At 47.8% G+C, this 24793-nt stretch overlaps 3 protein-coding genes across 3 annotated transcripts in view; 1 reads left to right on the top strand and 2 right to left on the bottom strand.

The window, feature by feature from the left end:
• DCST1 (DC-STAMP domain containing 1) overlaps positions 1-5224 on the bottom strand; it is an 18913-nt gene extending 13689 nt beyond the window's left edge. The window contains exons 1-5 of the mRNA XM_015826043.1: positions 5161-5224; positions 3197-3271; positions 2463-2591; positions 1113-1252; positions 260-431 (exon numbers count right to left, since the gene is read on the bottom strand). Of these exons, the coding sequence (XP_015681529.1) occupies positions 260-431; positions 1113-1252; positions 2463-2591; positions 3197-3271; positions 5161-5224 (580 nt within the window). The remainder of the gene's footprint in view (positions 1-259; positions 432-1112; positions 1253-2462; positions 2592-3196; positions 3272-5160) is intronic.
• Positions 5225-6195: 971 nt separating this feature from the next.
• On the top strand, positions 6196-17509 carry DCST2 (DC-STAMP domain containing 2). Its single transcript, XM_015826041.1, has 15 exons — positions 6196-6505; positions 7254-7424; positions 8312-8413; positions 8610-8804; positions 9633-9698; positions 9929-10142; positions 10696-10853; positions 11491-11655; positions 12253-12420; positions 14394-14494; positions 14711-14841; positions 15425-15552; positions 15924-16017; positions 16473-16769; positions 17389-17509. Exons 1-15 carry the CDS (start codon positions 6196-6198, stop codon positions 17507-17509), a joined length of 2421 nt encoding a protein of 806 aa, XP_015681527.1.
• Positions 17510-20761: 3252 nt separating this feature from the next.
• Positions 20762-22768, bottom strand: ZBTB7B (zinc finger and BTB domain containing 7B). The gene is made up of 3 exons (XM_029286120.1): positions 21777-22768; positions 21143-21221; positions 20762-21052 (listed from the first exon to the last, which is right to left on the bottom strand). The coding sequence occupies exons 1-3, from the start codon at positions 22763-22765 to the stop codon at positions 20762-20764; spliced, it is 1359 nt and encodes a 452-aa protein (XP_029141953.1). The 5' UTR covers positions 22766-22768.
• Positions 22769-24793: the final 2025 nt, after the last annotated feature.

The raw sequence follows: 24793 nt of genomic DNA, 5'->3' as shown, positions 1-24793 counted from the left end.
CTTTCTTTCTTTCTTTCTTTCTTTCTTTCTTTCTTTCTTCCCCTTCCCCTTCCCCTTTCCTCTTTCCTTCCTTCCTGCATGGCTTTAGACATCTGGATTTCAACTCCCAGAATTCCCCAGCTGGCTGGCTGAGGAATTCTGGGAGTTGAAGTCCACAAGTCTTAAAGGGGCCAGTTTTGGAGACTCCCTTCTCTAGGGCTTGAAATCTCAGCTTTAAACCCAGTTTAAAGACAGTTTCCGGCCGCTCTTCGCTTCTTACGTTGGCAACGCATCCGCGTCTTCGCCTCGTAGACTTCCTGGGTCGAGGCGCTTCCGTCGGCTTCACGCACCAAACGGCTCTCCGTGCCGGCTCGGCTAGCCACTTGCTTGTTCAGCTCCGTAAAAGAGCGCGAGACCTCTTGGGACTCGGTTCTCAAAGTTTTCCCGCTTCTCTGCGTGGGAAATAGCAATGAGGGCCCAGCGGAAGGCCTAAAACCACTCACGTGACTTCATGAGGACTAGAAACCTATGCCAGGGAGATTTTTCTCTTTGCCTTGCCTCTTCGTGCTACCAGGGTTTGACACAACCATAGTCTAAAGCAGTGTTTCTAAACCTTGGCAAAACTTTAAGACGGGGGTGGACTTCAGTTCCCAGAATTCCCCAGCCACCATAGTGGCTGGGGAATTCTGGGAGTTGAAGTCCACCCATCTTAAATTGCTAAGGTTGAGATACAGCGTTAAACCATGCAGATTTAAAGGAAGTATACGGTACTTGACCCACCAAGCATGCTGGGCAGATAACCAAAAATCAAGATGTCAATTCTTTTATGTGTCCTTTTAGCATTAAAAAAAGGGCAATTAATACTGACAAAGATTTTTTAATTAATCCATGCTCTAAGCCGAGCCTCGGAAGAGCATTTTAAATAGCAGACACAACTCCCCAAAGCGTCACCAGGCAGCTAAATGGGCGCCCACGGGTTTTCTACGATGTCGTTTTGAAATTTAAACATTAGCAGCAAGTGATGGAAACGGCATTAAAACCCATTCATTCAATTACCGCTCCCCAGCCTTTTCACAAAACACCCCTCAAGAGGGCTAGCCACTTGGCAAGTCTCAGCCCTGTCTTATTCTCACCACCATGTCTTTGAGGATCTTCCGCATCGGAGCCAATGAAATTTTCCAAGCTTTTTTGGCGTTTTCGATCTGTAATTCCACCGTGCAGCTGATGGATCGCACCACTTCACCCAGATTGTGACGGATATTTGCCACCGGGCCTGCCAAAGGGGACAGTGGGAAAAATTAAAAAAAAAAAAAAAGATTATAGAGTAGGGGGATCAGCTGTTCCAAATTTCCCACGTGAAGGGGAGAAAAGGGGCTAGTCCACATTGGCAACTGAAAAAAGGGCGGGGGAAAGTTGCAGTGACGCTATTTTCGAAAAATGAGGAAATGCTGCCCTCTGGTGGCTGATCGTGGAACTATGCCCCAAAACGGAGATACAATATTAAACATCCCAAAAGAGGGAGTTTAATGCTGCCCCCTAATGGCTCGACGCTGCAATTGCCGCTTAAAGTGAATGCTCATAAAAATACTATATTTCTTTTTTTTTTTTAAGAACCCAGTTATCTTTCTGTGACCGCGTCTCTATTTATATAATTTGACATTTGCCTAGAGAGGTACAATCTCAGAGGGCGATGCATAAATGGTCTTCGGCGTTTAATGTGGAAATTTTCTTCCCCGTTTTTTAATCCGTTTCCCAGGAGAAAAACAAACAAACAAAATTAATATATAACACTGATTCTGATCAGGGTGTCTGGGCAGCAAATCCATCTTAAAGCACGTCTTTCCATCCTTTAAGAATCAAGCTGAGTGACTTTGGGCCAATCACCAGGCGACAGTGAGTTCTAGTCCTGCCTTAGGCATGAAAGCCGGCTGGGTGACTTTTTGGCCAATCACCAGGAGGCGGTGAGTTCTAGTCCCGCCTTAGGCATGAAAGCCGGCTGGGTGACTTTTTGGCCAATCACCAGGAGGCGGTGAGTTCTAGTCCCGCCTTAGGCATGACAGCTGGCTGGGTGACTTTGGGCCAATCACCAGGCGACAGTGAGTTCTAGTCCTGCCTTAGGCATGAAAGCCGGCTGGGTGACTTTTTGGCCAATCACCAGGAGGCGGTGAGTTCTAGTCCCGCCTTAGGCATGACAGCCGACTGGGTGACTTTGGGCCAATCATCAGGCGATGGGGAGTTCTAGTCCTGACTTACGCATAAAGCTGGCTGGGTGACTTTGGGCCAATCACCAGGAGGCGGTGAGTTCTAGTCCCGCCTTAGGCATGAAAGCCAGCGGGGTGACCTTCGGCCGGTCCCTTCTCTTTCAGCCCAACCCACCTCACAGGGCTGTTGTTGAAGGAGGGAATACAGGAGGAGGAGTTATTTTAAAAAAAATCATAAAGGCAGGGGATGCCAACAAATAAAATGAATAAAAATCTCGGTACCATCGTAGACAGCAGCTAACATGTAGGTGAGAATATAAAGCCGTCCTTCCTTCCCCAGGAATTTAGGGATCACCAAAAGGCTGGCACAACGGAATTGCGGAGAGGTGCCCCATCCAATCGCAGCCACGCCTGGGGGAAAGAGGACAGAGCACAAAGATAATAATAATAATAATAATAATAATAATAATAATAATAATAATAATAATAATAATAATAATAATAATAATAATAGTAATAGAGTTGGAAGGGACCTTGGAGGTCATCTAGTCCAGCCCCCTGCTCAGGCAGGAAAGCCTAACCCATTTCAGACATTTCCGGTCTCTTCTTAAAAACTTCCCGTGTTGGAGCATCCACCACTTCTGGAGGCAGGTTGTTCCACTGGTTAATTGATCTAATTTCTCCTTAGTTCTAGGTTGCTCCTCTCAATCCATCGAAAGATCCAGCTTTTGATTTTATTTTATTTTTATTTTTTTGGGATTGATTTTTGATTTACAACAATCCTGCCCGCTCCTGTAATGTGCCACGAGTGAATTAAAACATGATGGTAATGGATGCTCTATGTTGGTGGGAACAACACTAGAGGAAAAAAGGGATGAGGAGGGAAGAGGTCACCTAGATCCCTTTAATTTCCCACAGGGTTCTGCTGGGTTTTTTTTCCTCCTTTCTTTCCCCTCCCCTCCTCCTTTCTTCTCTCTCCTGGGATCTTGGCTTCTCTCCCAAAGCCAGTTTTTTACCTGTCATGCAGCCCAACAATTCAACTTTGGTGTTTTCCCTGATGGTCATGGGAAAGATCAGGATTTTGGCCAGACCTGGGGAACAAGAATTCTAGATTTTAAGAAAGAACCTTTGGGGTGGAGGGAAAGGCAGCAGGTATCCAATTTTATTTTATTTTTTCCCCAGCAGCCCAAACCTCAAAATGATTCTTTTCCAAGCCAGATTCTCCGAGTTTTCTTTAACAAGATTTATTCAGAGCCCCAGCAATTGAGTGATTCTATAGATTTCACTCTGTTTCCATTGTTTTGTATTTTCTCTCCCAACTCTCCCGGATGGCGTGACTTACTCAAAGCAAACAGAATCCCGAGTCCAGCCCCGAGAAAAAACTTGGTAGGCCGAAATTCATTAGGTTGACTCCACAGGAAGTGAACGAAGCTTTGGGGTAAGAAAAAGCCGAGGAAGTGCTTCAGGGCTGTGCAGAAAAAAAACAAAAGTCCCCATCAGCGTGCAAAGGAAAAACCCTATTTAAAATGTATCCAGGTTCTCTTTACGCTGGAGATTAGATGCCTTTTCGAGCAGGATGTGAAATACTGTCTATATTGTTGGAAGAAAAGTTTTCATCAGGGTTCAGTCCAAGCCGGGGATAAACCACATGGTGACTGCTTTAGAAAGAAGGTTGCAGAGGAGAGCCAGACAGGAAGATGGCTCTGGAAGAAAAGAGAGCGAGCCCATGTAGGGAGTGGGTTTTTATGCCCTCTGGAGCCTTTTGTTTGGAGTTGTTCCTGTGGCACAAACTTTGACCTGAGTCTGAGTGTGCCCCTTTGGCATCTGTGAGTTAATCATATTATGTCCTGTCTTGGGTGGGTATGTAGATTTTAGGTCTTTGTCTTCTTAATCTTCTAGCTGGGGGCTTCCAATTTTCCTGGATTATTTATATCTGCATTTGTACAGAGCTGGTTTCTATCTATCATCTATCTATCTATCTATCTATCTATCTATCTATCTATCTATCTATCTATCTATCTATCTATCTATCTATCTATCTATCATCTATCTATCTATCATCTATCTATCTATCTATCTATCTATCATCTATCTATCTATCTATCTATCTATCTATCTATCTATCTATCTATCATCTATCTTTATTTCTACATCTATCTCTATCTCTATCTCTATTTCTACATCTATCTCTATCTCTATCTATCTATCTATCTATCTATCTATCTATCTATCATCTATCATCTATCTATCTATCATCTATCTATCTATCTATCTATCTATCATCTATCTATCTATCTATCTATCTATCTATCATCTATCTTTATTTCTACATCTATCTCTATCTCTATCTCTATTTCTACATCTATCTCTATCTCTATCTATCTATCTATCTATCTATCTATCTATCTATCTATCTATCTATCTATCTATCTATCTATCTATCTTTATTTCCACATCTATCTCTATTTCTACATCTATCTAGCTCTATCTATCTGTCTGTCTGTCTGTCTGTCTATCTATCTTGTAAATCAAGGATATATATATTCATGTTACTGTTATCAAATGTATTGATTAATACAGTTCATAGTGTCAGATTATTAGCTGTATTAATCATAATATTATTACATTGATCTTATTATTCCTGGGGTAGAACATTTGCAAATCATGTGGCAGAAAGGCACAAACAGCAGGCTAAGACACCACTGAAAAGCAATATTCTCAATTTTTTAAAAAACCCCATCGTAATCTTGGTTATAATGTGTTAGGGACGGAAGCCATAATTGGTCTGCAAAAGATCACATTCACAGGTAACTATCAATGTCTGCAATCACCATATTTCGTTTCCGTCTGACCCGCCAAAGGATGGATCTGCTACTCAATGTTCTCTTGAGGACTAGAACCATGGAGGAGGCAATCTTCCCTGCTTATTTTAAATCTGGTCTGTGAAATGATATATATTTCATTTGGACTCTGGACTCACTCGTGTTGGGTGACTTGAAATGTTTCCTTTTCTGCCCTTTGAGCCTTTGATATTTCCCTCCCATAATCTGACCACCGGCTGGCTGGACTGACCGATCCGAAGCCACCGCCCAGCCACAAATGGTCACCTTCAAAATGGAGCTGAATTCTAGAAAAAGGGATAAGTTCCGGCAAGGTCATGATTAGAAGGCTGACATCACAGAAGCAACACAAATGAGGCTGTTCAATGTTACTTGAAGCTATAATCGTGCAAAGGGCTGCTTTAATCAAAAATCCGTCCATCTCCCTGCAGAGAGAAAGCTAGTAGGGAAGGAGCTGTTTATCCTGAGCTGCTACATTTCAGCATGCGGGGTGTTGGTGGCTTTTATTTGTTGAATGAAGACCTCCCACCCCACCCATTGCATGGTTCCGAGAAAATTGAGCCATCCAAACCCAACTTCTGTATGGCCAGGAGGAATGAATGTGGAGTGGGCACCACCCGGAGATCTACCTCCTCTCTCATCGCTTCAAGCTGCAAAGAGTTGATTAATCTAGATGAAACTGAGTTGATTAACTGGACGTTGGGGGCCACAAGGTCCAGATTGGGGGCACAGGGGCCCAAAGGAAGCCCGGAGTGGAAGAAGCGAAGGTAGAAAAGGGGCGGAGCCTAGTGGCAAGCTAGCAGGTGATAGGAGGAGCCAAGGAGGGCTGTGGGTGGGGCTAAAAGCAGAGCTGAGAAAGGCCTCCGGCGAGGGGCAGACCCAGAACAAATATGGGCGGGGCTAAGGACCCCGAGAAAAACCAATCTAACAACCGGTGGGTGGAGTCAATGCAAAACAGAGACAGATTAAGGGGAGGGGCTACGAAGCTGATAGAATCTGACCTTAACTGGCCTTTCGAACTGCCAAGGACAACCAGGGTTTTGCCAGGCGGGTAGGGAAATCGTCCCCTTCCCGCCGCTTTTGAATCTTCACCCTTTCTCCAACCCGTCTAGGTAGCCTCTGGGTGCCCCTCGACTCCTTTCCGGAGCTCAAACGGGGCCCTCAGCCAAGCCGCCATGAGCTTCTGGCCGACTCTCTTCCTCCCGTGGCTGAGAAAGGGACGGAAGAAAGGAAAGAAGAAAAAAGAGGTTGCGCGGATTCAAGAGGACACTTTTGGCCGGGCTACGGTCCGTAGTCTGGGGGGCTTCGGCCTGGGGATGACCCTCTCCACAGCCTATGGGGCCCTGGTCATTTTTGGCCAAGGCTACAGTATCTGGTACTGCCTGCTGTCCACCATCACCCTGGCCCTGGCCCTCGGCCTCGGCATGGCGTTCTCCTTCAAAGTCCGGGTGACCGTCCTGCTGATGCTGCCTCAATTTTTTTCGAGTAAGTGCCCTTTGCACCCCAAGCCCCCCCCCGAGAGGAAATCCAGGCTGTCCTCCACTTACGACCAGAATTGCCTCCCCAAATTTCCACTGCTAAGAGAGACGGTTGAATTTCACCCCATTTTACCACCTTTCATGTCACCGTCACTAAATGAACCCCTGTGGTTCAGTTAGTGACCCGGTTGTTAAGTGAATCTGCCTTCCCTCACTGACTTGGCTCGTCAGGAGGTCGCAAAAGGGGGAAATCACGTGACTGTCGTAAATACAAGTCTGAATTTTGATCACGCGATCACACGGATGCTGCAGTGGTCGCAAGGATGAAAAACGGTCCTAAGTCCACTTTTTTCAGGGCCGTTGTAACTCTGAACGGTCACTGAATGGAACGTTGTAAGTCGAGGACTACAGCAGGACTGTAATTAAAAAGAAAAGACAAAAATTGAAGGCTTGTCTGCTGAAGGAGCAAGGCCCGGACGCTAACTTCCCAATCTGACGAGAATCCGGCATTGGGACTCTCTGAATGACATCTTCGCGAGAAAGCCAGAAAATTTGGACGCCATGTTGGGGTAGAAAGACGCCGTGTGGTCTGAAAGTTTGCCGAACCCCAGAATAAGACACTTGAGGGGGGGCTGATTTGTAGGAGGTGGTGTTCCCCATCCACTTTGAGTGGCTGTTTCAGGGCTCATGTAAGGTTGTGGGGGACAAATGTGACTCAACTCTGCAACATTTTGATTATTTCTCTCTGACGACAGAAGAGGGCAAGATGGTCCTCATACTGCTGGCGTTTGGAATGGCTATGGAAGGACCCTTTGCCAACATCGTCCGGAATTTCAACCGGAGCGCTGACACTGTCTCGTGTGGAGCCGAGCTGGCCCTCAACCAGACGGCGGAAATGCTGCAGCGAGCTCGCGAACCTCTGATCAGTGAGAGAACCTGCACAGCTGAATGAATAGAATGTAAAATGTAAAATGTAGAGTGTGGAATAGAATGTAGAATAGAATAGAATAGAATGTAGAATGTGGAATAGAATAGAATAGAATAGAATAGAATAGAATAGAATAGAATAGAATAGAATAGAATGTAGAATGTGGAATAGAATAGAATGTAGAATGTGGAATGTGGAATATAGAATGTGGAATAGAATGTAGAATGTGGAATAGAATGTAGAATAAAATAGAGTGTAGAATATAGAATGTAGAATATAGAACGTGGAATAGAATGTAGAATAGAATAGAGTGTAGAATATAGAATGTGGAATAGAATGTGGAATAGAATGTAGAATAGAATAGAGTGTAGAATATAGAATGTGGAATAGAATGCAGAATATAGAATAGAATGTAAAATGTAGAATGTGGAATAGAATGTAGAATAGAATAGAATGTAGAATGTAGAATGTGGAATAGAATGTGGAATAGAATGTAGAATAAAATAGAGTGTAGAATATAGAATGTAGAATATAGAATGTGGAATAGAATGTAGAATAGAATAGAATGTAGAATATAGAATGTGGAATAGAATGCAGAATATAGAATAGAATGTAAAATGTAGAATGTAGAGTGTGGAATAGAATGTAGAATATAGAATATAGAAAGAATAAAGAGTATAGAATATAGAATGGAATACAGAATATAGAATTCTACTCTATTCCATTCCATTCTAGAACTGCTGGGAGCTATGAACTCTACTGCAGAGAACGGAGCGTACAGGATGTGCAGATGTCCAGGAAACACCTCTTTTGTTTCCCAGGAAATAAAAGTGAGGTTTCCCAAGAAGGCACGTTCAGCACCTGTCCCTCTCCCCTTCCGCCTAGATGCCTTAAAGAAAATCAAGGATATTGCCAGAAAAGCCAAAGTGGTTGGAGACCGTGTCCGAAAACTTTTCCGGTCTGTCATGGATGCGGTGCGGCACGTGGGTGAGCACTGGAAGGTCGACAAGTGAAAAAAAAATAAAAATAAGAAAAGGGATTTCCAAAAGGGATTTCCGAGTGGCTGCGATTCCTTCCGCGGTGGCAGGAAAAGTCGTCCAGTGGGGTAAACCAATCGGTGAACCCATGTTCCACTTAGCCTCGTCGATCCTGGGCTCGGTATGGGCTGTTTCCTGTCTTGCAGCTCACTGCATGCGCAACGTTTGGTACTTCCTTCTTCACATGGGTGAGGTGTGCAACGAGGAGATGGGCAGGCCGTACCAGAAGTGTGCCCGCATCTTTGACAACGCAAAGGACCAGTGTGAACGCGCCATCCCTTTCCTCTCCTTCCTGTGCCACGTCGTCCTTCTCTTCAAGTACCTCTGCGGATTGGCTAACAGTGAGCTCCCTTCCTAGATTTGGGCTCTCTGGGATCAGAGAGGGCGCAGTTACTTCCCAAAAGATCTGAACCAAATTCTAAGGTAGTCCTTGACTCATGGCTAAGCAATCTGGTTGTTGTTGTTAAATCAACCATCTCATCACCGTGCCCGATTTTACTGGCTGCAGAGGGAATCCTATTTGTGTCTCAGAGTTGAAATGAGGAGGGGGGGGTCTTCGGGGGGTCTCTGAGCTTGGTGGTTTTCTTGCAGATGTTTCGTGACCCAACTAGGTAACATCATCAGTGCTCGGAGGGATAGGGGTTTATGGGGAGGAGGAGGAGGACTGTGGGATCCTTGGTGCTCTCTGAGCGTGGTGGTTTCCTTGCATACGATTCATTACCCAACTAGGTAGCATCATCAGTGCTAGAAGGAGGAGGAGGAGGAGGAGGAGGAGGAGGAGGAGGAGGAAGAGGAGGAGGAGGAGGAGAGCTGTGGAATCCTTGGTGCTCTCTGAGCATGGTGGTTCTCTTGCCGACGTTTCATTACCAAACTAGGTAACATCATTTGTGCTACTAGCACTGCAAGAAAACAAGCAAAGTCAGAGAGCACCAAGGATCCCATAGTTATCCTCCTTCTCCTCCTCTTCTTCCTCCCCCCCTCCTCCTCTTCCTCCTCCTCCTCTTCCTGCTCCTCCTCCTCCTAGCACTGATGACGTTACCTAGTTTGGGTAATGAAACATCGGCAAGAAAACCACCAAGCTCAGGGAATTTTGGCTGTTCTTGAGCGATCTGCCTTCACCACATCACACCAGCCACGCTGCCCTCTGGTTCTTCTCATTCCTTCCACAGTCCTTCTGGTTTTCTGCATCATACCGGAGTACATAGTGCCGTTTTTGCGTCGCAAGGTTGCAGAACGTAAGTCCAGAGGGTCATCCTCTCTCCCTTTCAATCTCGACATTCTCCCTCTTGTATGTATCCCCGCCCTCTTTAGGCCCCACCCACCCTTCCTACAGGCCCCACCCATGGGGTGCTCCTACCTGGGAGGATAGGTGGCCCTTGAAAGGAAAGGGGGGGAAAAGGATTTCTCAGCCATTCCAGAGATTTTTCAAACTCTCTCTCTCTTTCTCTCTCTCTCCCACTCCAAGCTGTTGTGGCCATGCTCAATCGGGTGCGAGCTGAGTTCGAATTCAACATCACCACCATCCACCAGTACGAGGTGAACGTCAACGCCAGCAAGAAGCTGTCGCAGGTGGCTTTTGACATCATGGAGGAAGTGTCGGAGCGTCTGCAACCGGCGCGGGAAGCTGTGGGACTCTTTGGTTACATGTCTACGCTGGTCATGCTCTACATGTACCTCGGGTGAGCTGGGAAGGGGAAGAATGCAGAATAACAGAATTGGAAGGGACAGTGGAGGTCTTCTAGTCCAACCCCCTGCTCAAGCAGGAAACCCTATCCCATTCTGGACCAATGGCTGTCCAGTCTCTTCTTAAAAACTTCCAGTGGTGGAGCACCCACAAGTTCTGGAGGCAAATTGTTCCACTGGTTAATTGTCCTCCCTGTTAGGAAGTTTCTCCTTAATTCCAGGGTGCTTCTCTCCTTGATTAGTTTCCATCCGTTGCTTCTTGTCCTGCCTTCAGGTGCTTTGGAGGAGAGGTGGACCCCTCTTCTTTGGGGTAACCCCTCAAATATAACAACACTGCTATCACATCACCCTTGGTCCTTTCCCCCCCATTAAACTAGACATCCCCAATTCCTGCAACTGTTCTTCATATGTTGTAGCCTCCAATCCTCTATAGGACACAAGCAGGGGATTCTGCTGGGGACGATGGGCCCCAGTGCTGAAGCAAGGGGAAGTTTGACCTTGCTGGTGTGGGTCTTCTTTCCCTCCACGAGGAATTCTTCACCTCTCCAGGGCTCTCTTGTACCGAAAACATTATCTACACGAGGATAGTTTTGACAACATCTACATCACCAAATCCTTTCTGGAAATGGATGCCGTTCGGAGGAAAAACAAGCGCCCGTCCGTTCTGCCTTTATCGCCGAAGGAAAGCGCCAAATACATCCGGCCAGGTACGTGTTGTGTGATTGTCGTTGTGTCTCAGGGATGTGGAGGTCACAAACTACAGGGGGTCCTCGGCTTGGGACCGCATCTGAGCCCAAAATTTACGTTGCTAAGCGAGACAGCTGTTCAGTCCATTTTGTCTCATTTTTTTTACCATCTTTCTTGCCACGGTTGTTAAGAAAAGTTATGACGTTAGCAACACGGTTGCTGAGTGAATCTGGATTCTATGTTCACTTTGCTTCTCGGAAGGTGGGAAAGGGGATCGCGTGACCCCCCCCAGGACGCTGCGACCGTCATAAATGCAAGTCGGTGGCCGAGCATCCGAGTTTGATCATGTGATGCTGCAACAGTTGTGGGAAAAATAACCTTTAACCTTTATAACTGTTATTGTCATTTTTCCCCCCTGAGGGCACGACGGCACCCATTAAAAATGAAATTTAGCTGCTGCCTCTCGAAGTGTACACACACACACACAACGCACAATTAAAACATGCTATTAAAAACATATGCTCCTAAGTCCCTTTTTTCACGGCCGTTGTCACGAAACGAACTTTGTTGTAAGTGGAGGACTGCCTGTATTTGAAAGCCGAGGGATCCATTTAGCAAACAACGAGGATGGGGGTTTTTTTTTGCGTTGTTACACAGCTTCCTTGGTGTTGCCGCGCAAGGAGCAGATTGCCTACGCACTGGCCTTGGTCTCGATCTGTCGCCAGTTTATCCTGGTGATTTTGCTGATTGTGGCCGATTTCTTTGTCTACTGGCTGTTCGACTTGGTGCGCTATCATCTGGTGGGCGAAATCGTGGCTAGAGGTAAGGCGGAGGGGCTGGAGGAGGAGGAGGAGGAGGAGGAGGAGGAGGAGGAGGAGGAGGAAGGGCATTGCACATTCTGGACTTCATCAGGGTGCACGCTTCTGCGGTTTGGGGTCAGTGGCGGTTTTTTCTCTGCTCGGCCTACCTTGTAGGATTGTTGTAGGGAAGGAAAAGAGGGAGAGGAAGGAGAGGGTAAGAAAGAAGGAAGGAAGGAAGGGAAGAGGAGAGAAGAGGGAAGAAAGGAAAGGGAGGGAGGGAGGGAGGAAGAGGAAAGCAAAGCAAAGCGAAAGTGAAAATAAGGGGGAGAAAGGATTAAAGAGGAAGGGGATAGAGATGAAGGAAAAAGAAAGGGAAGGGAAGGGGAAAGAGGGGAGAGGAGAGGAAAGTGAAAGTAAAAGTAAGAGAGGAGGATGGATGGAGGAAGATTAGAGGAGGAGGGGAGAGAGGAAGGAAGGAAGGAACAAGGGAAGGGAAGGGAAGGAAAATAAATAGGAGGAAAGGAAAGGACTCCAAGAAAAAAACCCTCCAAACTCCCCATGCTCTATGATCCCAAAAGGAGAAAGAGAGGTCACCCTACTTCCTTTTCTTTCTCTGCAGCTCCGGTGTCGACCACTATCGGTGTGAACGGCTCCGGCTACACCAGTGAACTCTACCGCGACTTGGTCTCCGCCTTCGATGTGCTTCAGGAGGGGAATATCAGCGTGGTGTCCCCAAAATGCCGTCTGCTCCCATCGGAGCCTGACTACGACGGTTACCTCGTGATCGGTAACAGGACTTCAGGAATTGCTTCCCTTTCTGCTCCCCAAGGAAGAAACCCTGCCAGTTTCACTGAATTTTCTTTCCCGTCTTCAGTGAAACTGACCGGATCCTCTGCCTGTACTGGTTGTTTCCCCCAAGAGAATTTTTTTTTAAAAAAAAAAATTTTAAAGCAGAAAGTGGGGATGGGAAGAACGAGACAGCTATAAAAGAGAGACTTTACAGATAGTCCTCGACTTACAAAAGTTCATTTAGCGACTGTTCAGAGTTACGACGGTCCTGGAAAAAAAGACTTAGGGCTGTTTTTCCCACTGACGACTATTGCAGCATCCCGATAGTCACAGATGCTTGGCAACTGACTCACATTTATGACGGTTGCAGCATCCCGGGGTCACATAATCCTCATTTTGCAACCTTCTGACAAGCAAAGTCAGATTCAATTTACAACGGTGTTACTAACTTAACAACTCTGGGACAGAGTTGGAAGCAAGATGGGGAACGAGAGAGGAAGTTTGGCTAAAAGTTAGGAAAATATCTTAAATAGTTTAGCCAAACATCAAAGGCGTTGTATCTTCAGCTGGCTTTATGCTGGGAAGGAGCAAGGGATATTTTTTTCCTCGCTCTTACGACCGTCATAGCATCCCACCATCCCGTGATGAGAATTCGGGCATCCGACAACCGACCTGTATTTATGACAGTCGCGGCATCCCAGGGTCACGTGATCCCCCCCCCTTTGCGATCCTCCCAGCTGGCTTCCGGCAAGCCAAGTCAATGGGCTTGTTTAACGACGGCCTGATTTGCTGAACAACTTAACCATGATCCACTTAATGATGTCGTCAAAGGGGGCAAAATTCACTGAAAAAGATATCTCACAACAACGGAAATTTGGGGCGGTCGTAAATCAAGGAGTGCTGGTAGAGAGAGAGGGATTTAAAAGAGCGAGGCTTTGGGGATTATGTGAAAAGCGGGAGCTGACGGTTGGACGTGACTGCGTGACTTTTAGCACGAAGGGGATCCATGCAAATGTTTCTTATCTGCGCCAGGCAGAGAGGCAGGCATTAAAAAGCAGGAAACTCTTTAATTTGGGAATGGTGCTTCAGTTCAAATGTGAACAGGCTCCCTTTGGAGAGCTCTAAAAAGCCCTTTAAAAATGACAAATGTGCTGTTTTCATGCACTCCAGTAGCGCAATTTGCTGAGTTTAAAACCCCCTTGGTGAACACTTTTCACGGAAGTGGGGCGACTATAATAAGACGCGGCAGCCAGGCATGGAAAGAGACACCGTAATCCATCATCCTCAGCAGGGGGGGGGAGGAAATGTATCAATCACGCCCCGCCGTCAAATTCTTCAGGCGGATGAAAAGAATACGCCGAGGATGTCAACCCAGCAAAATTGTTGAATCACGATCGTGTTTGGGGCCTGATCTCCCATCGCTAAGTTGTTAAGCGAGTTGCCCTGATTTTATGACCCTTTTTTTTGCCACGGTTCTTAAGCATATCACTGCCATTGTTAAGTGGATCAGGCCGTCGTTAAACGAACCCATTGACTTGGCTGGTCGGAAGCCGGCTGGGAGGATCACAAAGGAGGGATCGTGTGTCCCTGGGATGCCAAAACCGTCGTAAATACATGTCGGTTGATGGTTGCCCGAATTCTGATCACGGGACGGTGGGCTGCTACGACGGTCGTAAGAGCGAGGAAAAACCCTTTGCTCTGTCCCAGCATAAAGCCGGCTGAAGATACAGCGCCTTGGATGTTTGGGCAAAATATTTAAGATATTTTCTCTAAATTTTAGTCAAACTTCCTATCTCCTTCCCTCTCTCTTGCTTCCAATTCGGTCCCCAGCCGAAGCCTGTTTCCCCTGCCATAATGACAGCCGCAGAATTATCAAGTTGGAAGGGCCCTTAGAGGTCATCTATTGCAACCCCCTGCTCGAGACAGAGAATGCGTGTTCACCCGCCTTTTTCATGTCTCACTCTTCCCCAGGTCTCATGTACGGGATCTGTTTATTCAGCGCCATCTTTGGCACGTACATACAACGTATGCGGCGAGTTCTCTGTGCGTGGTATTACCCTTCTCGGGAACGGGTGAGTTGTCCCCGCTTTTGCCCTCTCCTGTGGCCCACCTCGCAATCAGGAAGGTGGCGTTTTATTTTTGCGCAAGCTAAAGAAATAGGAAAACTTGAATTAAAAGTGGAGGCCAGCTGCAAACCCACGCAACGAAGAGTTGCAATCATGTATCGTGTTTGCGACCGGCAGTCCCTGAGGTTTGAAAAAAATGAAACTTTTCCCCCCAAAATTTAGGAGCGGATCTGCTACCTCTACAATACGATTTTGACTCGAAGGACCAAACTTATGAGCGCCGTGCTTAAGGCTGTACGGCAAAATTCTGCAGATGAAGGCCACCAAAATATTTTACTCGTCTTTGCGTCGAAGTAAGACATTTACCAGGGCAGTCATACACAATTCTGTAAATAGAATAGAATAGAATATAGAATAGAATATAGAATATAGAATATAGAACATATAGAATAGAATATAGAATAGAATATAGAATATAGAATAGAATAGAATAGAATAGAATAGAATAGAATAGAATAGAATAGAATAGAATAGAATAGAATAGAATAGAATAGAATAGAACTGGAAGGGACCTTGGAGGTCTTCTAGTCCAGTCCCTTGCTCAAGCAGGAGAACCTATACCGTCTCAGACAGGTGATCATCTAGTCTCAACCTCCAGTGATGGAGCACCCACGATTTCTGGTGGCAAGCTGTTCCACTGGTTAATTGTCTTCACTGTCAGGAAGTTTGTGACCCCCTCTTCTTTGGGGCAGCCCCTCAAATACTGGGACACTGCTATCATGTCTCCCCTATTTCTTCTTTTCTTTAGACTAGCCAAACCCAAGTCCCGCAGCCGTTCTTCGTACGTTTTAGTCTCCAGGCCTTGGATCATCTTAGTTGCTCTTCTCTGAATTTTTTCACACTCTTTCAAACACCCGTCCTTGCCCTCCGTTGCAGATTCCGCCTTTGTCGGTGGCTGGTCAAGAAGTTGGGGGTCCATGAAGCGTACTGCATGGGCTGCGGGAAAATCCAGAGAGGGGTTGACAGCGAGGATTTTGTGACGTGCATCACACCGGCGTGCCGAGGTGTGGAAAGAAACGAGCCAAGGGAGAACGACAGCGGTGTAAAAGAGTTGGAAGGGACCCTGGGGGTTTTCTAGTCCAACCCCCTGCTCAGGCAGGGAACCCTACACCGTTAGGGGCAAATGGTAAACTTGATCAGCCACAAAACTATTTTTTTTACATCGTTGTAACTTCTAAGGTCGCTAAACGAGGCAGGCGGTAAGCAAGGACTACCCTGTACATGTCTTGAATTTGGGTTTTTTTTAAGGCCCTGTGGACTACAGTCCCGTTGGGTTGGGGATGATGGGTGCTGGGGCCTAGCAAGCATCTAGCGGGCCAGAACAGGGCAGGTGTGTGGATGGATTCACATGTTGTCATTTTTCTATCCTTGGCAGGGATCTACTGCCCTGAATGCTACAGGATCCTCAATAACACCTGTTCCATCTGTATGGCCCCCCTCACGTACCAGGGTGACATAGACGAGGAAATGTAAGTGTCTGCACTTATGGCAGTTGTTAAGTGGAACCGTCTCATTCCCCTCCTCTCTGCAAACCCCACTCCCTTCTAGCACTGATGATGTTACCTAGCCAGGTCATGAAACGTCTGCAAGGAAACCACCAAGCTCAGAGAGCATCAAGGACCCCACAGTTGTTGTTGTCCTCCTCCTCCTTTTCCATCTCCTCCTCCTCCTCCACATACCACTCTCTTCTAGCACTGATGATGTTCCCTAGTTGGGTCATGAAACGTCTGCAAGAAACCAGCAAGCTCAGAGAGCACCAAGGACCCCCACGGTCCTCCTTCTCCCTTCTAGCACTGATGATGTTCCCTAGTTGGGTCCTGAAACGTCTGCAAGAAAACCACCCAGCCCAGAGAGCACCCAGGACCCTCCGTGTCAGGGATCCCTCTATTATAGGATGCGCTTTTCTTTTCAAACCCTCGTTTAGAGACTCGAGTGACGAGGAGGCGATGGTGCTCTGGACGAACGCGGTCCGTGCGCTGCGCGGCGTCCGGGATGAGAAACGGCAGAAGCAGCGCCGGTTGCTGAAGACACGGATCATGCGGGCAGTGAAAGGAGAAGGCGGGTGCCGCGCGTTGCCTCCACAGCTGGCAAGGAAAATCTTGGCGCAATTGAAGGAGGAGGAGGAGGAGGAGGAGGAGGAGGAAGAGGAGGGTAATGAGAGCGAGGAAGACTCATCCTCCAGCTCAGACAATGAGAGCAGTACGTCGAGTTCGGGCACAAGGTGAGAAGCGAACGCCACCATCGGCCGTTCCCACAATAGATCCATCCCGTTTACAACAGAGAGGACCGCACTGCAGGGGTGGAAGGGTGATGGAAGCTGTCTCTCTCTCTGTACTCTACCATCAAACAGCCAGAGGGTGCAGCCAAAGCATTGGTAGGGTTTCTGCATTGAATCTAGGTTTAATCATTGCTGAATCGGGGTTTAATCATGGTTCATTGGTTGAATTGTGGCTTAATCCTGGAAAGAAGCCCCAATAACTGGCTGGGGAATTCTGGGAGTTGAAGTCCGCCAGTCTTAAAGTTGCCAAGTTTGGACACCCCTGAATTAGTACATAAATTCTAGCTGGGGGTGTCAAGACTTGCTGGGTCGGTCCCCGACAGGCCACATCATGGCTTGTGAAGATAAATTAGGAAAATATATTTGCAAAAATTATTTTTAAAACACAAAGTTAAACTCTTTTTTACAAGTCGGGGACTTGCTGGCAGGAGATGCTATCCCGCCGCAATCGAGTAAAAAATAAATTGAAAAAGAAAAGATCAAAGATAAATAAAACAAATAAAAAAGCATAACATAAAATAAAGATGCACGCGTGTTTCCTTTTTTTTCTCTTCCTTTTCAGCCATCTTGACTTCAGCTATCAAAACGAGGCCGAGATAAGCAGCGGCGAAGAATTAGAAGAAGTCAAAACTGACCCCAAATCTCACTCGGACGAAGTTGGAAAGAGAATCCGAAAAAAATGACCTTTTCCTTAGACCAATCTCCTTGTCTATGAAAAAAAAGAAGGTATCTATCTAACAGTATTCAACGGAGCGATTCAGCGAGACAAAATATGGAATTATTCTCACCTCCCAAATCTTCTTTACGTTCTTGGAGACTTTGAGGATCTTTTAGAATTCAGATTTTTGGCAAAATCTGGAGAAAAAAAAAAAGCTTTCGGATCTGTTTTACAGCATGTAGATTTCTTGGTGGTCTCCCGTTCTTGGTACTTACTAGCCCCCGACTCGTTTTTACATTTAGAGTTCAGATGTGATGGCTTTCAGGATGGGTCCTTCGACCTCCCTGAGGTCGCCCAAAGTCAAAAAGGAATTTTATAAATAGAACTGTATGGCGGAAATCTAGCAGGTCAAGGAGAGATGGATCTTATGGCGGAAATCTAGCAGCTCAAGGAGAGATGGACCTTCAGGTATAAATCTAGCAGGCCAAGGAGAATTGGACCTTCAGGTATAAATCTAGCAGGTCAAGGAGAGTTGGACCTTCTGGTAGAAATCTAGCAGGTCAAGGAGAGATGGACCTTCAGGTATAAATCTAGCAGGTCAAGGAGAGTTGGACCTTCTGGTATAAATCTAGCAGGTCAAGGAGAGATGGATCTTATGGTAGAAATCTAGCAGATCATGGAGATTTACCTCAAACACAGCTGCGCGTTCGCCATGCCTGTTTTGTTTTGTTTTTAAATCAACAATTTCCTTGAAGGTTGCGATCCGAAGGTGCCACGAAAAAAGCGAGCGAAAGACACACCGACACACACCCCCGTGCGACAACGCTTCCCTGCTCTCCATTTTATTATCAAGCCCTCGGCACAGATCAAAAGTCCCCTTGAATTCCAGCACACTAACAACAATTAACAATAGTTTTTAAAAAAAAATAAAAACCGAAGCAGGAACGGTCTCCTTTTCCCAAACGGTCCAAGTAAATATGCTTATTTATTTATTTTTGTTCCCCCCAACTAGCACTACCCCTGCCAGGTAGGACGCTGTAAGAGAGGGAGTGCTTTACTCAACAAGACGGAAAAAAATCTTCCAACGGGGAAACCGAGGAAACTAAGACAGGAAACATTGCAGAAAATAACCAGGAACCGGCTTTTTTTTTCCTCTCTCTCTCTCTCTCTTTTCTTTCTTGGTTTCAAGTAGCTAATTCAAGTTTAAACACAAAGGCACTTTTAAAGCTAAGGAAAATTGAGTTATTTCCTCTCTTCGTGGAAGTGGGGGGGGGAAGAGATTTGGGATTGAAGAGGAAGGGAAACAGAGGGGGGTAAAAATATATTATCTCTCTTAAATACAGATTAACTCTCAGCAAATACTTCCGGAGGGCGGGAGCTTCCTGCAGGTTTTCCACATACACACACCCCCTCCCCAATTTTATCTCTCTTATTCTCCAGGAAAAGGCAAAAACCCTTGTGCAAAAACAAAAACAAAAACAGGAGTGAGAAACTTCCCATTCTGAAGGCGTATCTTAGTGCAATCAAGTCAGGAATTCAAGAAAAAAGGTTGCCCAAAAAAGTCCTAAGAAGGGGGGGGGGGTCATTCCTTTTTAAAAAAATAAAAAATATTTGTTTTGTGCAAACTGCCTGGGGGGGGGTACCTTTGGTTGAAGAAGTGCGGAGGGGGGCTGAGGCTTCGGCAATGGAGGAGAGGGGATTACAGGAAGAAGCCTTCTCGTCCCCCCCTCCCACATTTATGTGCTAATCATTTTGCAACAAGCTGGGGGAGGATGTAGGAAAGTGTGTGTGTGGGGGGGGTTTGCAGCTTCATTGCAGCCCCCCCACCCCTTCATTGCTGGGAGGGGGGGGCAAAGCTATATAAAGGATCTGAGCAAGTGTGCAGAGAGCAGCCTCCTGCAGTGTGCAAGACAAGCCACCAGGGGGCAGCCAAGCCCAGGCCAGGAGATTTCGAAAAAGAAAGCAGTGCAGAGATTGGCCCAAATTTGGATCAACTTGAATCCATTTGAATTTCCCAAGGTGGAAAAAAAAAATTGGACTCAGGTTCTCTGTGCTGGGTCCACACCGCCGACTGGATGCAGCATGCTCGGCCCAAGCTGTACAGGTAGTCCTTGACTTACGACGACAACGGAGCCCACAATTTTTGTGCCTAAGCAAGACAAGATATTCAGGGAGTTTGGTCCCCCATTTTACGACCTTGCTTGTTCAGGGAATGGCTGCCATTGCTGAGTTAGCAACAGACTCGTCTTCCCCCTGGATTTCGCTTGTCAGAAAGTCGCAAAAGGCGATCACATGACACACACACACACACACACACACACACACACCGGGACACTGCAATGGCCATTAATATGAACCAGTTGCCAAGCATCCGACTTTGGAATCACGTGATGGCGCAACGGCCGCCCAGTGTGAAAAAGTCACTGTTTCAATGCCGTTGTGACTTCGAAGGTCACCAAAACGAATGGCTGTTAAGTCAAGGACTAACTGTAATACGTCCGCGGGGGAAACAAAGGCACCGCACCTGTCTTCCTTGTGCAGCAAGGCTGGGGATGATGGGACTGGGAGCAGGAGGCCAGCTTGGCAGAGAACCCGTTCGGAAGGACCTGGTGGGGTAAAAAGAACTTCTCTTGTTCTTAACCTCCTGAAATGGGGGGAGGGGGAGGGAACCCCCCCAAATGCAGCAGCTAAGCTCTGACGGGTCATCCAAATGGATGCCAGAGAATTGGTTTCGAACTGAATTTCTGCACTCTGAACAGGAAAGGGAATCGGGTTTGTCCCTCTCGCTTCCTGATCCTAAAAAAAGGATCCAAACAATATCCTCAACAGAAGAAGGAAAGAAGAAACCGCCCCCACCCCATTCTCACTCTTTTCTCCTTCCTAATGTGAAGCAATGTCCCCCCCCAAAAAATAGCCACCCCCCCTCAAGTGCTGCCCCTCCCTGACCCACAGCCCTTTCGCTTTTCATCGGCCGGGGAAGCAAAAACTCAACCGTACTTCCCTTCCCTGCAAATATAGGCTTATTTTAGACACCCTGAGCAAACAGACACCAATTGGTCCTCGGTGCCCTCCGTACACCCCCCCCCCATCCTCTTGACCCCACTCTCCTTGGCTTTATAGGCTGCTTAAGGCACGGAATTGGAGAGTGGGGAAGTGGGTCCTAGTGCATTTTGTCTCCGCGGACAATGTCCGGGAATAGTATATCATCCCGCCACTGACGGTCTGGCCGAGCGGATGAAAAGAAATAGTGCACAGACGAGTTTCTGCAGTGAGGAGGTCAGGCCGTCTGGACAGCTGCCACGGGGCCCTCCTTCTGCGGCCCCTCTTCAGCTCCTTCTTCCTCTTCCTCCTCTTCCTCTTTGGGGGCGGGCGACCTCACGGCCGCCCCAGCAGGCCAGTAGTTGTGTAGTTCCTCCACGCGCCCGTTGGCCAAACCGAGTGGAGCGGTGGACAAGGCGACGCCGGTGGGTGTCAGGGAATCGGGCTCCGGATCGGGACCCCTGCGCCGGCGCCTGGTGCGGACCTCCAGACAGTTCTGGCCTTTCAGGTGGCGCTGGAGGTGGTCGTCCTTGGCGAACGCTTTGTGGCAAAGACAGCACTCGTAGGGACGGGCGCCCGTGTGCAAATGAAGGTGGTTTTTCAGATCGTAGCTGTGCAGGAAGCGAGCTGTGCAGTGGGGACAGGAATAGGGGCGCTCGCCAGTGTGTTTGCGCATGTGGATCTTGAGTTTGTCGTTCCTGGGGAAAGAAGAGATGGGGGGGGGTGTAAATTCAGGGTGGGGGGTGCATTGCTAGGGGTTTCACACTTAACTTAGTCTTTAGGAAAGGAAGCCAAGAAGATGGAGTGAGCGAGAGGGAATTAATTTTTGAGATGCAATTACAGGTAGTCCTCGAGTTATGACCACAACTGAGCCTAAAATTTCTGTTTCTAAGGGAAACATTTCTTAAGTCAGTCCTTCCCTGTTGTATAACCTTTCTTGTCTCCCTCTCCTTCCTTTCTCCTTTCCTCCCTCTTTTCTTCCTTCCTTCATTTCCTCCCACCCTTTTTCCTCCCTCTCCTTCCTTCCTTTCTTCATCCTTTCCTTTCCCTTCCCCTTCCTCTTCCTTCTTCTTTATCTCCTTCCTCCTTCCCTTCCCTTCCTTTCCTTTCCTCTCTCCATCCCTCTCTCCTTCCTCCCAAAATTATACCCTCTTGGTCTGTCTGAAACCAATACTTGATACCCAGCCTCTTAATATTGGAATTAATTTGGGGACTTGGGGAAGTGATAACTCCGAGACAAGAGCAACCCTTACCGGGTAAAACGGACGCCGCACACATCACAGGCAAACGGCTTCTCCCCAGTGTGGGTCCGCATGTGGCGAGGTAGCTTCCCTGCCCCGTGGATGATCTTGTGACAGACGGGACACTCCTGGGGCATCTGCGAGCGCCGCTTGCGTACCAACTTGTCTGGGGGGTCGAGACCCACAGACAGACCCTCCTGGTTTAATCGACGCATGTAGGATAGAATGTCCTGCTCCGTGGGCTCATCGTCTGAACCCAGGTCTTCTAGAGAGAGACTGGGAACGTACGGGAAGGGGAAGGTACGCGAGGGGGCCATGACCTCTTCCTCCTCCTCGCGGGGGTGGCCCAACGCTGGGGCAGGCGACGCCTGGCTGGGCGGACTGGGGCGCTCCTGAGTCTCTGTTGACGCCGGAGACAAGGACGGAGAAACCTCCGTGATGTGGTTGTTTAGTCGCGAGCCTTTGGCTTGCAGGAACTTGCGCGTTTTCTTACTACGACGGGGAGCCGGGCACGCGGAGGGCTCAGCCAGGTCACCTTCCATGTTGGGCAGCGTGCCGAAAGCTTCCAGGTATCGCCGGGCGCGTTCCCGCGCGGCATCATCCGGCACGGGCGCCTCCAAGCCATTTCCTTGCAGGATCTCCACGCAAGCTGCGATGACGCAAGGGATCTCCAGGATGCGTGCGGCGCGCAACACCTCGCAAAGGCTGCCCGTGCTGATGGTCAGGGTGGCGGTGTAGGCGAAGTCCAGCAGGGCCCCCAAGGCGTCTGCGCCCACAAAATCAAGCTCGCACACCGGCATGCAGGGGCCGGCGAAAAGCCTTTGGAAGTAGCGGCTGCAGGCGGCCAACACGGCCCGGTGACTCTGATATTCGGAGCCCTGGGCTCGCAGAGTGACGTCGCACAGCATCCCTCGGCGACGCTGCTCGTTCAGACGACCCAGGAGTTCGCTGCTGTGCTCCGGAAAAGGTATGCCGATCAGGTCATCTTCAGGGCTACCCATTGCCTCACCTGCAGTGGGGGGGGGGTTTGGAAAGAGTCAGCGGTATCAGTGGGGCGGTTCAGCGGACTAGGAATAACAGAAGAACAGAGCTGGAAGGGACCTTGGAGATCTTCTAGTCCAACCCCCAGCTCAGGCAGGAAACTCTAGACCATTTCAGAGAAGTGTCTGTCCAATCTCTGCTTAACTTCCAGTGATAAAAAGGAAGGAAGGAAGGAAGGAAGGAAGGGAAGGGAAGGGAAGGGAAGGGAAGGAAGGAAGGAAAGGAAGGAAGGAAGGAAGGAAGGAAGGAAGGAAGGAAGGAAGGAAGGAAGGAAGGAAGGAAGGAAGGAAGGATAACAGAATAACAGAGTTGGAAGGGACCTTGGAGGTCTTCTAGTCCAACCCCCAACTCAGGCAGGAAATCCTACACTATTTCAGACAAGTGGCTGTCCAATCTCTTCTTAAAAACCTCCAGTGATAGGAAGGAAGGAAAAAAGGAAGGAAGGAAGGAAGGAAAGAAGGAAGAAGGAAGGAGAAAAGAATAGCAGAATAACAGAATAACAAAGCTGGAAGGGACCTCGGAGGTCTTCTAGTCCAACCCCCTGCTCAAGCAGGAGACCCCACACCATTTCAGACAAGTGGCTGTCAAGTCTCTTCTTAAAAACTTCCAGTGATAGGAAGAAAGGAAGGAAAGAAGGAAGGAAGGAAGGAAGGAAGGAAGGAAGGAAGGAAGGAAGGAAAGAAGAAGAAAACAATAGCAGAATAAGAGAATAACAGAACTGGAAGGGATCGTGGAGGTCTTCTAGTCCAACCCCTGCTCAGGCAGGAAACCCTAGACCATTTCGTAGCTGAAGCACAGCTATTTGGGCTCTGTTGTGCTTGTGTGTCAAGGACTATGTATACAGTACTTTCAGATGGGCAAGATTCTGTGGATGTAGCTTTACTCAATAAAATAGGATTAGCTTCTCCTGTCGTGTTTCCTGTCTGGCTGGGCTGACCGTGAACGAGGACTCGCTCCCGGTCCTGCCATCAACCAGAGGCAGGCAAGCAAAGGAGGATGTGCGTAGTGAGAGAGCCTGCACCTCCACGCAGGAGGAAGAGGTTGCGCTAGAGGTTACAGGGCGCAGATCAAGTCGCTCGATAACCACCTGAAGAAGCAGATTTCCTAGGAAAGATAACCTTGGTCCCGCCTGACACCGGCTGCCTTGGGTGTCTCTGGGGGAGGCAGGCCGCTTTGAACCCGCGCTGGGCGAAGGAGGCAGAGACGTAGGAGGCTCGTCATGACACACTAGCTGTAGTTCCCCCTCTTCCCCTCGAATGGGCTGGGGAAGATGGGAGAAGGAGTTCTCGCTGCTGCGGCAGGATCCCCTTTGCCCAGCCATGTCAGGATTGGACCTACAGGGCTGAGCATCAATAGGAGAGCAATGTGTGGGAGGGGGGGGGAATGGTGCCATTCAGGAGAGCTAAGATGGTGTTACTCAGCCTTGGCAACATTAAGAGGGGTGGGCTTCAACTCCTAGAATTCCCCAGCCAGCATGTTTTAAGATGGGGGAACTTCAACTCCCAGAATTCCCCAGCCAGCAGGCTTTAAGAGGGCGGGGACGTCAACTCCCATTCAACTCACAGCTGACCATGAAAATCCTATTAAAACAGCAAACCATTAAATGTACATCCTATTGGAATTAGCCTTGGCTCATTGGTTAGGCCAAGATTCAACTGAATCCCCCCAGCAGGTGAAACCTGTGTTGAGAATCCACTTTTTTCCTCCCTCCCTCCCTCCTTCCCTCCCTTCCTGTTTCCTTCCTTCCTTCCTTCCTTCCTTCCTTCCTTCCTTCCTTCCTTCTTTCCTTCCTTCCTTCCTTCCTTCCTTCCTTCTTTCCTTCCTTCCTTCTTTCCTTCCTTCCTAACAAGTTCATGGATAGCTCAAGTTTAGTTCTCTGAAGAACACAAGACCCTAATAAATATGCCATTCTTTCTTTCTTTCTTTCTTTCTTTCTTTCTTTCTTTCTTTCTTTCTTTCTTTCTTTCTTTCTTTCTTTCTTTCTTTCT

The sequence above is a fragment of the Protobothrops mucrosquamatus genome, unplaced genomic scaffold, assembly GCF_001527695.2.
Source record: "Protobothrops mucrosquamatus isolate PMUCROS unplaced genomic scaffold, P.Mucros_1.0 scaffold2939, whole genome shotgun sequence".
NCBI classification, from domain to species: Eukaryota; Metazoa; Chordata; class Lepidosauria; order Squamata; family Viperidae; genus Protobothrops; species Protobothrops mucrosquamatus.
The sequence above is the reverse complement of the archived record's forward strand: the minus strand, read 5'-3'. Positions and strand labels throughout refer to the sequence as shown.